The sequence below is a fragment of the Bubalus kerabau genome, chromosome 11, assembly GCF_029407905.1.
Source record: "Bubalus kerabau isolate K-KA32 ecotype Philippines breed swamp buffalo chromosome 11, PCC_UOA_SB_1v2, whole genome shotgun sequence".
Lineage (NCBI taxonomy): Eukaryota > Metazoa > Chordata > Mammalia > Artiodactyla > Bovidae > Bubalus > Bubalus kerabau.
In genome coordinates this window covers 85,859,433-85,875,456 of record NC_073634.1, presented here as the reverse complement: position 1 = coordinate 85,875,456, position 16,024 = coordinate 85,859,433, and the positions used below count along the sequence as shown (strand labels likewise).

The window sequence follows — 16,024 nt, the reverse complement described above, 5'->3', positions numbered from 1 at the left end:
CATTCACTTCACAAGTGCACAGCATTAAAGTTTCTAAAGCACTTTCACATGATTTTGATCTGACCTTCATACCAACCCAGTGATGGGCACAGGAGACTGCTGGTAACTGCTTTATAGATGCCAATCTCCAATTAGGCATCCTGAGCTGGAGTCTCACAGCAAGGAAGAGACTCAAGCCTCCTGATCTCTTGTCTTGTGGGCTCTCCACTGTACCAGGCCCTGCTCCCTACCCTGCCAGCAGAGCTCCTTGAATGTCCTACATCCAGCTTTACATGTCAAGTCACTAATTTTTGAGCAGAGTATATTCAAATCTTTCTCCCTCTTTTTCCACCTAAGTTCAATGACATGATCCATGAGTACAAAAGTTTTTAGCCTTTAAGAAACTTTTGAAGGACTTTACGGGTAGCTTTGAAATCTCCCATATTCGGTATTGAAATGATACTACAAAAACTGAAAACATAAAAAGGCATAAAAAATTTAAGAAGTGTAGAGAATAAATTATTCTAATTTTCCCCCCAAATCTGGCAATGCAGTTTCTTTAAGGTGTAGAAAAAAAAAATATGCCTTCTTTAAAGACTATGGCCAGGTCCCTGTAAAAAAAAAAAAAAAAAATTTAATGTACATAAATATTTATGAGACTAGAATGTTGAATGACTTCATCTAGTACTACTAACTAGTAGAGGTAATAAATCCATTCAGGCTTAATAGTCTCCATTTCTTGGTAATACTGTTTGGAAAGTTTTAAACAGGTGGTATGTTTTCCCTCTAGGGTTGTATTTGCTTGAGATAATTTTCTACTTAGTATTTTCAATTAGTAGCTTAAAAAAATGCATCTTAGAAATAGTCTACCATAAAGTTTTGAATTTCATCCCCTGCTAGGTTTGATTCTCTAGCATATAAAACTAAAAGACACATTTCCATTTTTAAATGATTTTATCTTCTTAAACTTTTTTTTTTTTAAGCTAGAGAAATTACACTTCAAGATGCATATACATGAAGAGGGATAAATTAGGAGTTTGAGATTAGCAGATACACAGTATTCTGTATAAAATAAATAAACAATGAGGTCATACTGTATAGCACAGGGAGCTATATTCAATATCTTGTAATAACCTACAATGGAAAAGAATATCTGCACGTGTGTACTTGCATGCTTATATGTATAACTGAACCACTTTGTTTGTATACCAGAAATTAACACTTTGTAAATTTCAATACTTCAATTTGTAAAAAAAAAAAACAATTAAATACTTCAATTTGTAAAAAAAGATGCAGTTACAATAATTACAAAGGTAAGATACGAATAAACAAGGTACAGAAATGTGTATAACTTACTCATATCTGTATTAAAAAGTTGTTATATAAATATGTACATCCATAACTATTTCTGGAGGGATACAAAAAGGAAACTGACCTTTTGTTTTATCCTATTTTCTTCATCTGTTTTTTGCCATGTTTGTGCATTGTTTTTTCAACATAAAAAGTTGATTAGGATAAATACTAGAAGAGGAAATTCTCTGCAAGTGACCATTTGCCAATTATCATTATAGATCTCTAAAAAGAAACATGAGGGACTTCCCCAGTGGTCAGGTGGCTAAGACTCCACACTCCCAGGGCAGGGGGCCTGGGTTCGATCCCTGGTCGGGGAACTAGAGTCCATATGCTGCAACTAAGATCTGGTGCAGCTAGCTAAATCAATCCATCAATCAGTCAATCAGTCAATCAATAAATATTAAAAAGAAAAAAGGCCTGCTGGGCTGCTCCAATGATCACCCAGGTTTGCTGCCGGGTCCTGGAGGTCTGTGTGGCTGACACAGGATGTGCTTTGCACCAAGATGCACAGGCTTCTTATCAGAAATGACACCACAAATCATATCAACACTTTCATTCAAACCTAGTAATCTACCTAAGTTATCATTCCCACAGCTCAGAACTGCAGCGAGTACAAAGAGAAAATGTGAAAAGACTGTGCAAACAGAAACAAGCTGAACTGACAACTGAGTGGAAGCAAAGCTTCGTGGAGAGTTATTATGTGTGGGCAACAAATTGAAACCACTTGGATCTCCATTTCCAAGATGATTCATCAGAAGTTTGTCATGTCTAATTCAAACTCAGCAGTGTGGTTTTTTGCAGGGAGAGATTCTGAAAAGACTCAAATAATGAGCCATTAGGTAGTCAATGGACAATGCAAACCTACTTAAAACATCCAGCTAACAGGCCCGTCCATGAAAAGTCAGGACTCCCAAAACGTAATACTGATGGCTGTTCACATAGCAGCTGAAATGATGCCTCAAATTAGTCACATGCCAACAAACAGTCACTGAGAAACTAGAGGGAGGTGATGTCCTGGGGATTCTGAATAGACGGGGACTCCTGCCCTCAACAGGATCATATGTGGAAAGAAGACGAGGTGCACCGGCTACCACAGCCTCAAGATCCGCTCTAGGGGAAGTCTGGAAGAGAGCCGTCAGAGACAGAAATTAACTTGTGGCTCAGCTGGTAAAGAATCTGCCGGCAACGTGGGAGACCTGGGTTCGATCCCTGGGTTGGGAAGATTCCCTGGAGAAGGGAAAGGCTACTCACTCCAGTATTCTGGCCTGGAGAATTCCATGGACAGAGGAGCCTGGTAGGCTATAGTCCATGGGGTCACAAAGAGTCGGATATGACTGAGTGACTTTAACTTTACTTTTCAACTTAAAAAAAAAAAAAAAAAAAAAGATGTATTTACAATAATTAGAAAGGTAAGAAAGAGAATTAAAAAAAAAATCATTTCAGGCAGCAGAGAAAGTTTCACACAGGCAGCTTTTTTAAGCTCAGACTTATCTGCTACTAGTGGGAAGAAGAGGTATTTCAGGCAGGAGAATTACATCTGCACAGACACGAAGGCATGGGAAAGGATGTCAAATTCAGAGAAATATACAGTCTGAACAGTCAGAACATAAACTTCAAATGAGCCAGTGTCGGGATCATGACTGGTGGGCTGAGGAAGAGCCACCAGTGCTCACTGAGTGGCTTCCCTGTCAAACACGGGAGTAGAGGTTTCAGCCAGCAGCCACTGCAAAGCGGGTAGCAACATCATGCTGGGGTGCAAGCCAGAGATCACTTGGGTCCAAAACACAGGGACACACTGCTTCTGAAACAAAGCTGCAGTGGCCGCACGACCAGACAATGGGCAGGTAAAGACTGGAATCAGGAGCTCCGGTGACTGAGGTCACTTTCTACCGGAGCGACCCTGAGCAAGTAACCCAATTTGTCTGAGTCTTAACTTCTGCAGAGGCTGCCACGTCTGCAAAATGAGGCTGCTCAATGGATCAAACGGCAGAATGAATGTGAAAGGTACTAAGACAGCCTATGCCTTCCCAAGGTGAGTCTCATCCTTCTACCGTTCCCAGAGAGCTTCCCTAAACAAGCCCCACATACACCACTGCTGTGACCCCTCCTGACACCTTCCCGGCCTAGAGGAGACCCGAACGGGTCACAGTGAAGTCTGGTCACCGACTCCACTGCTATACTTTCCCTCTGGAGTGGGGCAACACTTCTGTGCCTCACATTTTATAAAGTAATACTTTCAATACTTCCTTAAATACTTGTGAAAAAACACTAGAGTACATAGGATGGCACAGGGACATTTCAACTTCTCTGTTATAGGTTCCATCCTTTTATCTGGAATGCTATCCTCCCCTCAGTCTTACTCGTGCTACGCTCATCCTTTTCTTTAGTCAAAGGTCACCCTCTTAACTCAGGCCTTTCCTGAGCCTGTTTTAAACTGTACTCCACTGCTTAACTTTCTTCTTTGCTTTTTGTTTGCAAAGCTCTTATCATAATCAAACAAAGGATATATTTACTTTTTGTTGTTGTTGATGGTGCCCCTCCCCAAACAGAATGTAAATATGAAAAGGGGAAGGGTTTTTTACACACTGTCCACTACCGTCTTCCCAGGACCTAGAACACTGCCTGGCACAAGCAGTCATCTGACGAATATTTCTGATAAACACACACACATTATCCAACTGCCTCCTATGTACTGAAGGATGACTCATTAATTTTCAATATTCTACCCCAGGGAACACCCATTTACTCCCCTTGACATTCCAGGTCCTGCAACGAGGAAACCAATGAATACAACACAGACACTGGCCTGAAACAGCTCGTTATCCAGTGAGATGAAAATAGGTAAATACAAAGTAACACAGTATAAAAGTCATGAGGTAAGGAAAGGGCAGTACAGGCACACAGAGGAGCATCCAGCACAGCTTGGGGGCACGACAGGATGGTGGCAGGTGGCAGGACCTGAGCACTAAGCAAAGGCACGCTGGCGAAACATTATGGGCAAAAGATTACAACGTGCTGAAGACAAGGAACAGAGAATACACGGGCTGTGTGAGAACTTTAAGCAGCTTGGTACAGCTGGAACAAAAGGAAAATGAAGGTGAGGAAACAGAGGCCAGACGACCTCGCTAGGGCCATGGGAAACCACTGAAGCACTGAAGTGGAGGAGAGGAAGCCCAGACCTCCATTCCGGAAAGGCTGCTCTGCCAGATGCCTGAAAAAAGATGCAGAAGCAACAGAAAGGAAGAGACGATGCTTGTTCCATTAAGTAAGTACACTGTTCCAGAAATTAACCTGCCACACTTTCACCTATATATAATCACTTCTTTCCCTCCATTTATAACATAGTAAGTCAATTCCTTATCTCAAACAAAAACATACCTGTGATATAAAAGCAAAACAAAGGAAAATTTCTAGAGTATAGGGGAAAAAAGTAGTACAAAGCAGCAGTAGCTATCAAAAAAAGAAATTCAAAATTTCCCAAATAAAGTAATACATGAACTAGCCTAAAAAAGACAGTCCTTTTCTTGGCCCAAACTTCATCCTAATATACCCATTTCTGAAAACAATACCCACTCTTAATGATGATGCCCTTGGGAGAGTAACCTGTGTGGCAGCGAGTTTGCTCATTCCCCTTTCTCTTTCTAAATAAAAACTGATGAATCAAAGCCACAGATTCTGCCATGAACAGAATGTTTTCATATACTTACAGGCTCTTAGATATGTTTTGGATGGCCAAGGCATCCAAATTCTTTCTCTGCAGTCTGCTCTGGGTCAGAGGAAGAATCCTGCCTCAATAGACACTGAGCCTTGAATTTGTACACAGAGTGGATTTGAAAGTCTAATCTATTTGCTTATCTATTCTCAAAGTGGTAATTCTCTTAAAATACCCAGTATAAAAAGGAGATAATTTCTGAATGCTGATGCTTAAAGCTGGTGCAGACAAGTAAACCTAGAGGCCTTCCATTTTCTAGCAGCACCTGAAACACTTTTGGGTCCAGAAAAGAAGGCAATGTAACTTGAGGTCAAGCTTAGGTGCGCTCATTCAGAAATTAACAATAAATTTAATAAAAGGTGTCAGAACCATGGGAGTAAGTAGGCATAGTATGTCTCAACATTTCACCTGCACAATTACTACTCTCATACCTCTCTGGCTTAAAAATAAATAAAAGTGCAGTGCTGTTCAAAGAACAACACTGCATACTGTCCTAAATCAGAGCCATCTTCCTCTTGAGAAAGTAGTTACAAAGGCAGTTCTCCGTTTCTCCTCTACTACTTCAGCCTTTCCTAAGAATGCTGTAAAATAAAATAAATGACAGAGAAGTTAGGGGTGAATCAACATTCACTTTCGGAGAAGGCGATGGCACCCCACTTCAGTACTCTTGCCTGGAAAATCCCATGGATGGAGGAGCCTGGTGGGCTGCAGTCCATGGGGGTCACTGAGAGTCGGACATGACTGAACGACTTCATTTTCACTTTTCACTTTCATGCATTGGAGAAGGCAATGGCAACCACTCCAGTGTTCTTGCCTGGAGAATCCCAGGGACGGGGGAGCCTGGTAGGCTGCCGTCTACAGGGTCGCACAGAGTCGGACACGACTGAAGCGACTTAGCAGCAGCAGCAGCAACACTCACCTTACATACTAGAACCTCTGCCTCTTATTAATGCATGGAAAAGCAACTCCATCTAACACAGCCACTGTGAATGCATTCTGAATGCAAAGTGCTTCAGTCCCTCCAAAGAGGTAAATACGTGTTTTAACTATTTTAGAAAAGCTTTACCATTTCTCATTAATAAAGTGGAAACTGAGGACTCACCCTGTAAAGAGGATGGCATTTGTCCCTGAAACATGGAGCCAACTGGGCATAGATCTGGAGGCTATAATAATAGGCTGCCAATTGGAGAGAGAGAGCCGAGTGGGACTGCTTTTCAAAGCACTTGTTAGCATCTAACACCTACAAGGGAGAACAAAAGAAAGAGCTCAGCTGAAAGGAAATTGGCACAACCATCATAAACCATTACATTTTTAGTCCTTACTGTAGAATTTTGGTTCAAAGTTTCTATCAAATTGACTCAAGCTCATCTTAACATGACTACATTAAAATTCAGACAGATTATAAAGGCAGATCCTATGCATGTGAAAGCAGATTTTAAAATCAAGATTTCAGATAACATTGTAGACTCTACTCTTGAGATACTGACCACAGATTTTAAAATCAAGATTTCAGCTAACATTGTAGACTTTACTCTTGAGATACTGACCACAGCCCTTCCATTATGCAGAGGCACAACCAGAAGGAAATGACACATGCAATAACAATTCACTGGTGAAAATCCCCAGTAGAGACTTTCAGTTTATTCATTTTTTAAGTCCTTTTTCTCTTGGTTAAGGGCAAACTTACCTCTGGTAAGGCCAGGAGATAAGCAAGAGCCAAGGTCATATCATTTGGTAAAGCGTCACTTGCTAGCTGTAAGAGAACTGGATGCAGGGGGAAAAAAAATTCATTATTTTCTTTGAGGATCCATGTGACAGTCATGGTTACTAAGTGTCACGATTTTAGTCCTTCATGATTTCAACTGTAATTATCTTCAGAGAACTTTTTAAGATGCTTTATGAGAAAGTCTATTCAGCACCATCGAAGTACAGATTATATGAAACTACGTTAAATGGTAGTCTTGCCTTAACTCAGACACACTATGCCGTCTCCTACTTACATGTGTGAATACTGTTAGTGCAGCTACAAAGTCTAAGTGCAAACAGATCAGTGAGGGTGTCACTTCCAGCTAATCTTCCGGTTTTAGAGACCCAGGCCATGCTATACAATTCTGGATATCAATGCCAGCTACTGTGGAAGATGACCGCGTGAGCACTCATGGTCAGAAAAACAACAGATCTGTGAGAGCAGACTTAGGTAACTCTCTTGATTACCACAGTCCTGACAATATGGCTGGGTTCTTTCTCTGCACCACACTCCACGAAAAGAAAAACAAGTTTCATGCTTTGATTATATAACATCTTAAAAATATCCCGACCGTTACAACTTTTATAAAACTTCTGTATATAAGCAACAACCTATCAATGCCATGGATTTATTACAAGAGAGAACACTGCGAGTAACACCTGTGTTTATATCCATTTTGTATTAACAGGGAGGCATTCATTTAGGACCTTAAGTGGCCAATACAGTCAGTCACTGTCATCACAGTGGAGACTTTCTTTATAGAGAACACAGACTCTCCTGATCTTCACTAATGATGGTAAACAGCATCTAAATAATTCAAAGTAAGTAATATTTCACTTTGTAAATATACCATATAATTTTATGGTGTATTAGAGGAAGCTGAAAGTTGCTCAGCCATGTCCGACTCTTTGCAACCCCATGGACTATACAGTTCTTCAGGCCAGAATACTGGAGTGGGTAGCCTTTCCCTTCTCCAGGGGATCTTCCCAACTCAGGGATCGAACCCTGGTCTCCTGCATTGCAGGTGGATTCTTTACCAGCTGAGCCTAGATGAGCCAGCTCGAAGCGGGTGGAGCGTCAGAAGTGACCTAAAACTCCATGTCCTGTGCCTGATTCATCTACAAGGGAACTAGGCTTCTTGCACAGCACCTCTAGTAAAAGAATCTGAGTTCTCTAGACACTCATTTCCTCTACAATTACAACCTCCAATCTCATCTAGCTTTTTTCCACTCCATTTTTACTTCCTTCAGATATTTCCCTTCCTTATGTACAAAAGAGGACAGTTTTCAAACCACCCCTTTTCTGGCTTTTAGAATCTAAACCTACTCATCAAAACCAGCCCTGTCTCGAATGGCTCAGGAGCCCTTATTCCAGGTGAATGGCCGATCCCCCAGCTAATGGAGGACCGTCCCTCTCAGAGTTGTGTTTGACGCTAGTCTGAGCCCTGCCTGGGAAAACCATCCAGTCCCATTACTGACTTCCAGTCAGATCTTTTTTTCTTTGTTTCTTTCCTTGTTTTCTTTTTGTTTTTAATCCTATCATCAACTCAATCTTACACTCCATTTAATATGCATTTGGCGATTTCCAAAAATCAAAGCACCTTCAAGGGATGAAAAAATATGCTACCCCTGAAGATATTCCTAAGCATATGCTCCAGATCCTGAAGGAAATTCCAAAAGGAAAACAACCCAACAAAAAACAAAAACAACAAAGAACAGTAATGATGACGTGGCTGAAATAAAGCAGAGTTCCCTTGAGAGACCTTTGTGAGGGAAAAACTAGATTGAAAATATAAGTTTCAATAGGTTTATTTTTCAAATAGTTATATTATTTCACAGGTACAACTTAAAAGATGGTCACCAGTGTTTCTTGAACATATATCATTGAATACAAAGCTTTTAGCAGGCAAAAGAGAAAAGAAATAATTAATTTCCATGAGCTAAAAGTAATGACAAAAATCACCCTCAGAGGAGTCCAAAGAATCATTGTTATTTTTACAAATAGTGAAAATAATCATTTTAAAATACATATATTTGCTCCAAGTGAATAATAACCGCAAAGGCTTCATTTCATATAAACAACTCTTATGTCTGACTCTTGTGACCCCATGGACTGTAGCCTGCCAGGCTCCTCTGTCCATGGAATTCTCCAGCAAAGAGTGCTGCAGTGGGTTGCCATTTCCTTCTCCAGGAGATCTTCCCAACCCAGGGATCGAACCCGGGTCTCGTGCATCACAGGCAGATTCTTTACTGAATGAGCCACCAGGGAAGCCCCATATTCACAACAGTATTCATCAATTTTAAAACTTTTCTGCAATTTATAATGCACTGACATTTGAGGGGGAAGAGTCTTGTCAATCTGGGCTACTGGCAAACTAGTCAGTTGCCAAGTAAAGCAAACAGCTTCCCTGCGGGCACACCACTGATGTGCAAACCAACCAGCTCGGAGCCAGTTCTCTGAACCAGCCCCTTTCTCTGGCTTCTGCATTCCAGGCACAATATCACCTCTGCCCTGATCACCCCAGGGCCAAGTGCTAGATAGCAGAGATCACCCCATAGCCCAGAGTCCACCAAAGTTACCCAAACTGTTCATCTCAAGCCTGCTCAAGCATGCCTACCAGACCTCGCCTGTTATTTCCCATGAAAACCCATACTCTGCCCCCTTCATACCTTCTGCCTCCCTCTCCCTCTCTCTCTGCCCTGAGGTAAAGACACACTGAGAAGGCAGCTGTGTGTTAGCCAGGAAGATAACTCACCAGAACCCAACCACACTGGCATCTGATTTCCAGTCTCCAAACTGTGAGACTGGGAATTTTTGCTGTTTAAGCCACCTGGTCTATAGTATTCTGTCCTATCAGCCCAAGCTGACTAACGCAGACAGAAAACGAGACATACAAAATAAGATATCTCTCTCCGTCGGTATGTATCAGGCTATCGACAATCTTATGCTATTACAAGCAATGAACATGTGCCGTATTTTCCATGTGTGAGAATTCATGGAATAACTTCCTAGAAGCGGAATCACTAGGTCAAATAATCCCACAACTATAATTTTTATAGCTATCGCCAAATTGCCATGTGTTTTTCAAATTCTCACTTTAAGCCAAGTCCTTGTTGCAGCATCTCCACCAGGACGGCCGTTTAGCTGGCATATCTCATCCACCTGAATGCCCATTTGGCCCATTTCTCAAGAGGTCTCCTGACATCTACTTCAACCACAGAAGATGAAGATCGCTTAAGTTGAGGGTGAGTCCAAAGTCCTCTCCACAGGGTAAGCTTCATTGATATGAGTTGACTCCTCAGAATTAATCCTAAGAGAAAGGTACCCTGGCTTTCTGTTTCATCTTTCCGGGGAATTGATGACTCAGACTTTTGCCCCACTCTCATCAGATGAACTCCAGTGAAATCCAGAATACTACATCTGATTTAAATTCTTCTGGGATTGGGTTCTCTTACTTGTACAGCCCTCCTGCAGATGAAAACTATGTACTCTGGATAAAGCATGAAAAACAGGTATCTTAAGGCACTGGTGAGGCACTCAAAGCAGACAGAAAGTAGAGGGCAGATGCCACTTGGAAAATGAAATGACACCTGTGAGTTTCCCATCTTTACAGCTTCAATCCTAAGGGCAAGCTTCTGTCTGTTCCTTGCCAGGCAGGTAAAATTCAGATGGAGAACTTGAAGTCTTAAAGAACCACAGCCCAGAAAAACCACAACAGCCAACAAAACAGGTCTGATAGTTTCTTAAAAAACTTTGGCTCATCAACTCCACCCTTAGATAGTTACCCTAGAGAAATAAAAACAAAGGTCCGTAAAAACACAGGTTCACAAAAACTGCTGAGTTCACAGCAGCTTTTTCATAACAACCCTCAGTTGGAAAAAGCTCCCATGTCCCTCTCCAGGAGAAGGGGTAAACTGTGGTATATTCATACAGTGGAATACCTTTCAGTTATTAAAAAAATAAGAAAGAAAGAATAGAAAAAAAAACCTACTGATAGAAGCAGATAAATCTCGTTTCACATAAAAGAATATATCCCACTGAATGAATTCTAGAGCAGTCAAAACTCGTCTACAGCAGGGGAAAAACTGAACATTTGTCAGTTCCGATTGGGAGTGTGGGGTGGGTGTTTTCAGGAAAGAGGCATCGACTTTCTGGGGTGACAGTAAAGTTCTGCATCTTGAAAGGAGTCAGGGTCACACAGGTGCTGTGCTTGTCAAAACTCACAGTCTTATGTCTACACTTAGGATTTTTGCATTTCTTTGTTTGTAAATGAAAAAAAAATAATAAAACTGTTGTAAAATAAAAAAGTAAGAAATATTGACTGTAGTTAAAGATACGCACAGTGCATGTCAAGAGGCAACGAGTAACGATGCCCACAACTCTGAAATGTGTCAGAGAAAGAAGCTGTATTTGGTGGGAGGACTAGAGCAAGTGTAGTAAAATAATTGTTGAAATCCAGGTGGAGAGTATATGGGAGGTTCACTGTAGAAGTTTCTTGACTTTTCTATGCATTTGAAAATTTCCTTAATAAAATATTTATGGAAGAAAAGGGGAAAAAATATTTCTGAAAACAGGGTCAAATGCTCAAGCTCCCCAACAGTTATTTCCCAAACGGGGTTCCGTGTGGACAAGTATACATGTGCCTCCTCTCTAGCACTCAGGCAGCTGAGTTTCCAGCCACACAAAGCCTGTGGCCTCCCTGCTGCTCCAAGACGGGAAAGGCTACCATCACCCGTGTCAGGCACACCAGCATCTCCTACGTCCCCAGGTTGAAAGGAAAGGGATCATGTCTCTTCCCTGATGCTTAACACAACTGTCAAAGTCACTTTGTGACATCTTTTTTCTCCCACAGCCAGATCACGGCTCATTAATCCCTACAACCCAAGTGCTGACCCAGAACCCCTCCTCACTAACAACTGAATTATTGAAGGAAACCAACTTGGTGGGGGGCTTGGGGGAAGATGAGAGGGGAGAGACGGGAGGAGGGGAAAGGGGAGACACGTCATAACTGCCCACACTTGACCCCATCCCAACTTTCTCAGCAGCCCTCACTGAGGCGCAATTCAAACCCCCACATATAGGAAGCTTCTCAGACCTTGAATCTGTGAGCCACGTAAAGCTACATATGACAAAATTATCAAGGAGGATCTGAAGTAGTCCAGAAACCACAGGGTTTCAATCGGATGGGATCCACCAGATATCTTGCTGGCTGTAGACTATATTGCAGTGATTTTTCATTACCATTTAAAATACATGTATTTATTTTTAAAAATATAATAATAAAGATCTGTCCTACATTTAGCACTGTGTATGAATTTAATTTGCAATGCTTATTTTCTAACCTTGCAGAAAATACACTGCATTTTCTAGACAAGTAATACTTGTCTAGAAATCAGATGAAATCTATGCCTAAGCCTCCAAGCACTAATTCTCTGCAAAATAAGTGCCTCTGGAAAGCACTCTATGATAAATTTAATTCCAGAACGGAATTCACAGAGGAAAGCTGCCCATATTATTGATTTAGAAATCATTAGCCATTAAATCATTCATTTAGCTAAATAAATAATGATCAATTTTCTTCAGCTAGTCTCCATAAAAAACCTTTTCATCAACTTTATTAAAAAATTCTGAAAAGTCAGATCGTGTTGGGAAGTATAATTTGTATCATGACCTACTTCTGAACCAAAGTCAGGAGTCACATTTCTGTAATTTTTAATTTAGGTCATTTAACCTATATCATTCATCAAATCTGTTGAGTTTCTAACAAATATTTGACACTATAAAATAGCTAATGATATCTGTCTCAAATATATTAGCATCCTCAAGAGAAACCAAACGTGATCATTTTGTAATAACATACGGAAATATCAAATCATGATGCTATATACCAGGAACTAACAATTTTGTAGGTCAATTACACTCCAGAAACAAACTCACAGAAAAGGAGATTAGATTTGTGGTTACCAGAGGCAGGGGGTAGGGGAAGGTAGAATTAGATGAAAGTAGTCAAAAGGTATCACCAACTTTGAGTTATGATTGAATGTTACACTCCAGGTGCAAGGGCAGTAGGTGGCTCAGGGGCCAATGCCTCAGTGAATGATGTACACATGGTGAGAAAGGGAACAGGAGGGGTCCCCGACTTATCACTGTGCTACCCCCCAATCCATACAGCTCCTCCACAAAAATCTCTATTTGCTTCATGCTTCCAGATCATTCTGAGGCCTAATCATTTAGTTACCAGCTACCACAAAGATGGTCAGGTACTTTAAGAACACCATGAAAGAGGGAGGCCAAATAATCTGGAAAGTTGTGCCCCCACCAGGACCTTATTCTCAAGTACTCTCCACCTTCCTCCAAAAACAGCTCTGGAAAACAGCAGAAGCTTTAATAAACTGAGAAATCAGTGTGACAGAGTCTCTCCAAGGACACAGCCATCTTTCAAACCTTTAGCACGTGGTTCCATTTTCTTGCCTTTTTTTATAAGAGAGGTATGCAAATACACACACACACACACACACACATATATGTCATAAGCTAAATCATAAATTAACATATTCTTGACTGGAGATGTATTAATATATCTTTTGTTACCCCAATGTTTGGAGAAGGGAAAGGCTACCCACTCCAGTATTCTGGCCTAGAGAATTCCATGGACAGTCCATGGGGTCGTAAAGAGTCGGACATGATTGAGCCACTTTCACTTCACTTTCAGACTTGGAGAAGGCAATGGCACCCAACCCCAGTACTCTTGCCTGGAAAATCCCATGGACGGAGGAGCCTGGAAAGCTGCGGTCCATGGGGTCGCTGACGGTCGGTCACGACTGAGCGACTTCACTTTCACTTTACCCCAATGTTATTGACCAGAGTGTTTCAGTATTCACTTACACAGCAAATTGCTGGTCACAGGCCTTAGGTTCTGCAAAAATCCTCTAACTGATAATGTGTTAAGATATTACTTAAGTCAATGTTTCCAAATTCCTGGTTATTAATTCAGTCCTTTACTACACCAATTAACAGATGATATTTCCATGTCTAACCAGTATTTTCTTAGGGTCTTAGATTTTATCTGTATAAGCTATTCCAACAATCAATCATAATTTAATCCATTAGTAATGTATTAACAATATTTGTAAAGAAAAGAAAGAAGAAATAATTAAAAGGGGAAACAGCAATGCAACTATACTCTTATAATTCAATATCACTTATAAGATGTGTCATGATTTAGCAATAGCTTCTTGGAGGCAAAAAAGAAACATGAACGTACCTGTGAATTAGTGTTCAACTGTGACTTGAACACTAATTTCAGAAAAGCAAGGAAGAACTTAAAGAGTCTCTTGATGAAGGTGAAACAGGAAAGTAAAAAAGCTGGCTGAAAACTCAACATTCAAAAAATTAAGCTCATGGCATCTGGTCCCCTCACTTCATGGCAAATAGAAGGGGAAAAAGTAGAAACAGTGACAGACTTTATTTTCTTGGGCTCCAAAGTCTCTGCGGATGGTAAGTGCAGCCATGAAATTAAAAGATGCTTGCTCTTTGGAAGGAAAACTATGGCAAACCTAGACAGCATATTAAAAAGCAGAGATAGCTGACAAAGGTCTGTCTAGTCAAAGCTATGGTTTTTCCAGTAGTGATGTACGGATGTAAGAGTTGGACCATAAAGAAGGCTGAGTGCTGAAGAATTGATGCTTTCAAACTGTGGCATTGGAGAAGATTCTTGAGAGCCCCTGAATAGCAAGGAGATCAAACCAGCCAATCCTAAAGGAAATCAACTGTGAATATTCACTGGAAGAACTGATGCTGAAGCTCCAATACTTAGGCTACCTGATGCAAAGAGCTGACTCATTGTAAAAGACCCTAATGCTGGGAAAGATTGAGGGCAGGAGGAAAAGAAGCCAAGAAAGGATGAGATGGTTGGATGGCTTCACCATCTCAATGGACATGGGTTTGAGCAAACTCAAAATACGCAGACTTAACGCAAAGAGTTGGACTTGACTTAACGACTGAACAAGGCCGAGAAACTATAGATCATGATATGCATCTCATAACTGAAGAAAAACGGTAACTTTGTTAAAACCTCCAGTATCCCAGGCTCTGCAGAGGATTTGCTTCCTCTCTTTACAACTGCATATAAATAATGATTGAAAGAAGGATGATCTAAAAATAAGTTACAATATCAGGTTTCCAGGAACATGGCAGTTCTATTTCCTAAATACATTTTTTCCAAGTTTTACTCCACACTGCAATGTGTTCCATTAAAACACAGCATCATTCAGGCTCATTAGCAGTTATAGGCTATATGGAAGTGCAAGTCCTGGACAAGACTGCCAAGAAAACTGTTTTTCTCTTCTTTACTCCTTACAGATACCTAGAATATAGACAAGATAGCTGGAGCCCCAGTTGTCTTTAAGTCCTGAAGTACCTACTAAGGCTGAAAAAGCAGAGAGGGAAAATTGAAAAATAAAAATAGTCAAGGCAATTACCCTGGAACCTTGAAAAGAAGTAAGGAGGTTAAAGAAGAAAAAAGTACAAATGGCAAGTGGTCTTTGGTCAACTGCATACATTTTCATTCTTTTCAAAAAATTTCACATGGAACGATATGGCACCATGTAGAAAATTCTTAAGACGAAATTCATATCTATAGTCCACGAAACAGGTACATAAGCATTCTTGATTAACCCATAAAACCAGGAAAGAAAGTAGTATCTATTGAGCTCATTATTCTATATCATTCCCTGTAAGAATCACTTTACATGATTAGCACCCTAAACAGGAATTGTATCTCATTTATCCTTTTAAATCTTCAATATTACAAGTATCCAGAAAATAGTAGGTACTCAATAAATGATTTAAATCAATGAATAAATAAATGTATGAATGATGATGTCAAGTTAAGATATTCAAAATTACTGAAAATGTTACTGGTTTTCCTAACTCTCATTCATTCATACAGTCTCACCTATTATTCTGAGTTACACACTGTTGGGGAACTAGAACCTTTCATACCTTCTGTTGTTGGAAATACTTCTTCTCCTTCGGTTTTAGTTTCTGCCAGTTTCCCAGTTCTCAGTAACACTTCTGCAAAGCTTTCTACCGGGATATGCTGATAGGTGTCATAGGTCACTTCAGACTAGACAAGAGAAGCAGTGACATCATTTGATGGGATGGCTTTTTCTCTATGAAGACATTCTTAGAAAAGATAATGATAGGATTTTTATCCTCTTATAACTTGAATT

General features: G+C 40.4%; 1 protein-coding gene across 7 annotated transcripts in view; it reads right to left on the bottom strand.

The window, feature by feature from the left end:
* NBAS (NBAS subunit of NRZ tethering complex) overlaps positions 1-16,024 on the bottom strand; it is a 330,504-nt gene that overhangs the window by 115,499 nt on the left and 198,981 nt on the right. For all 7 annotated transcript variants that reach the window (XM_055540893.1, XM_055540896.1, XM_055540894.1 and 4 more), the window contains 3 exons: positions 15,795-15,918; positions 6,732-6,808; positions 6,147-6,284 (listed from right to left, as the gene is read on the bottom strand). In XM_055540893.1, coding sequence (XP_055396868.1) covers positions 6,147-6,284; positions 6,732-6,808; positions 15,795-15,918 — 339 coding nt within the window. The remainder of the gene's footprint in view (positions 1-6,146; positions 6,285-6,731; positions 6,809-15,794; positions 15,919-16,024) is intronic.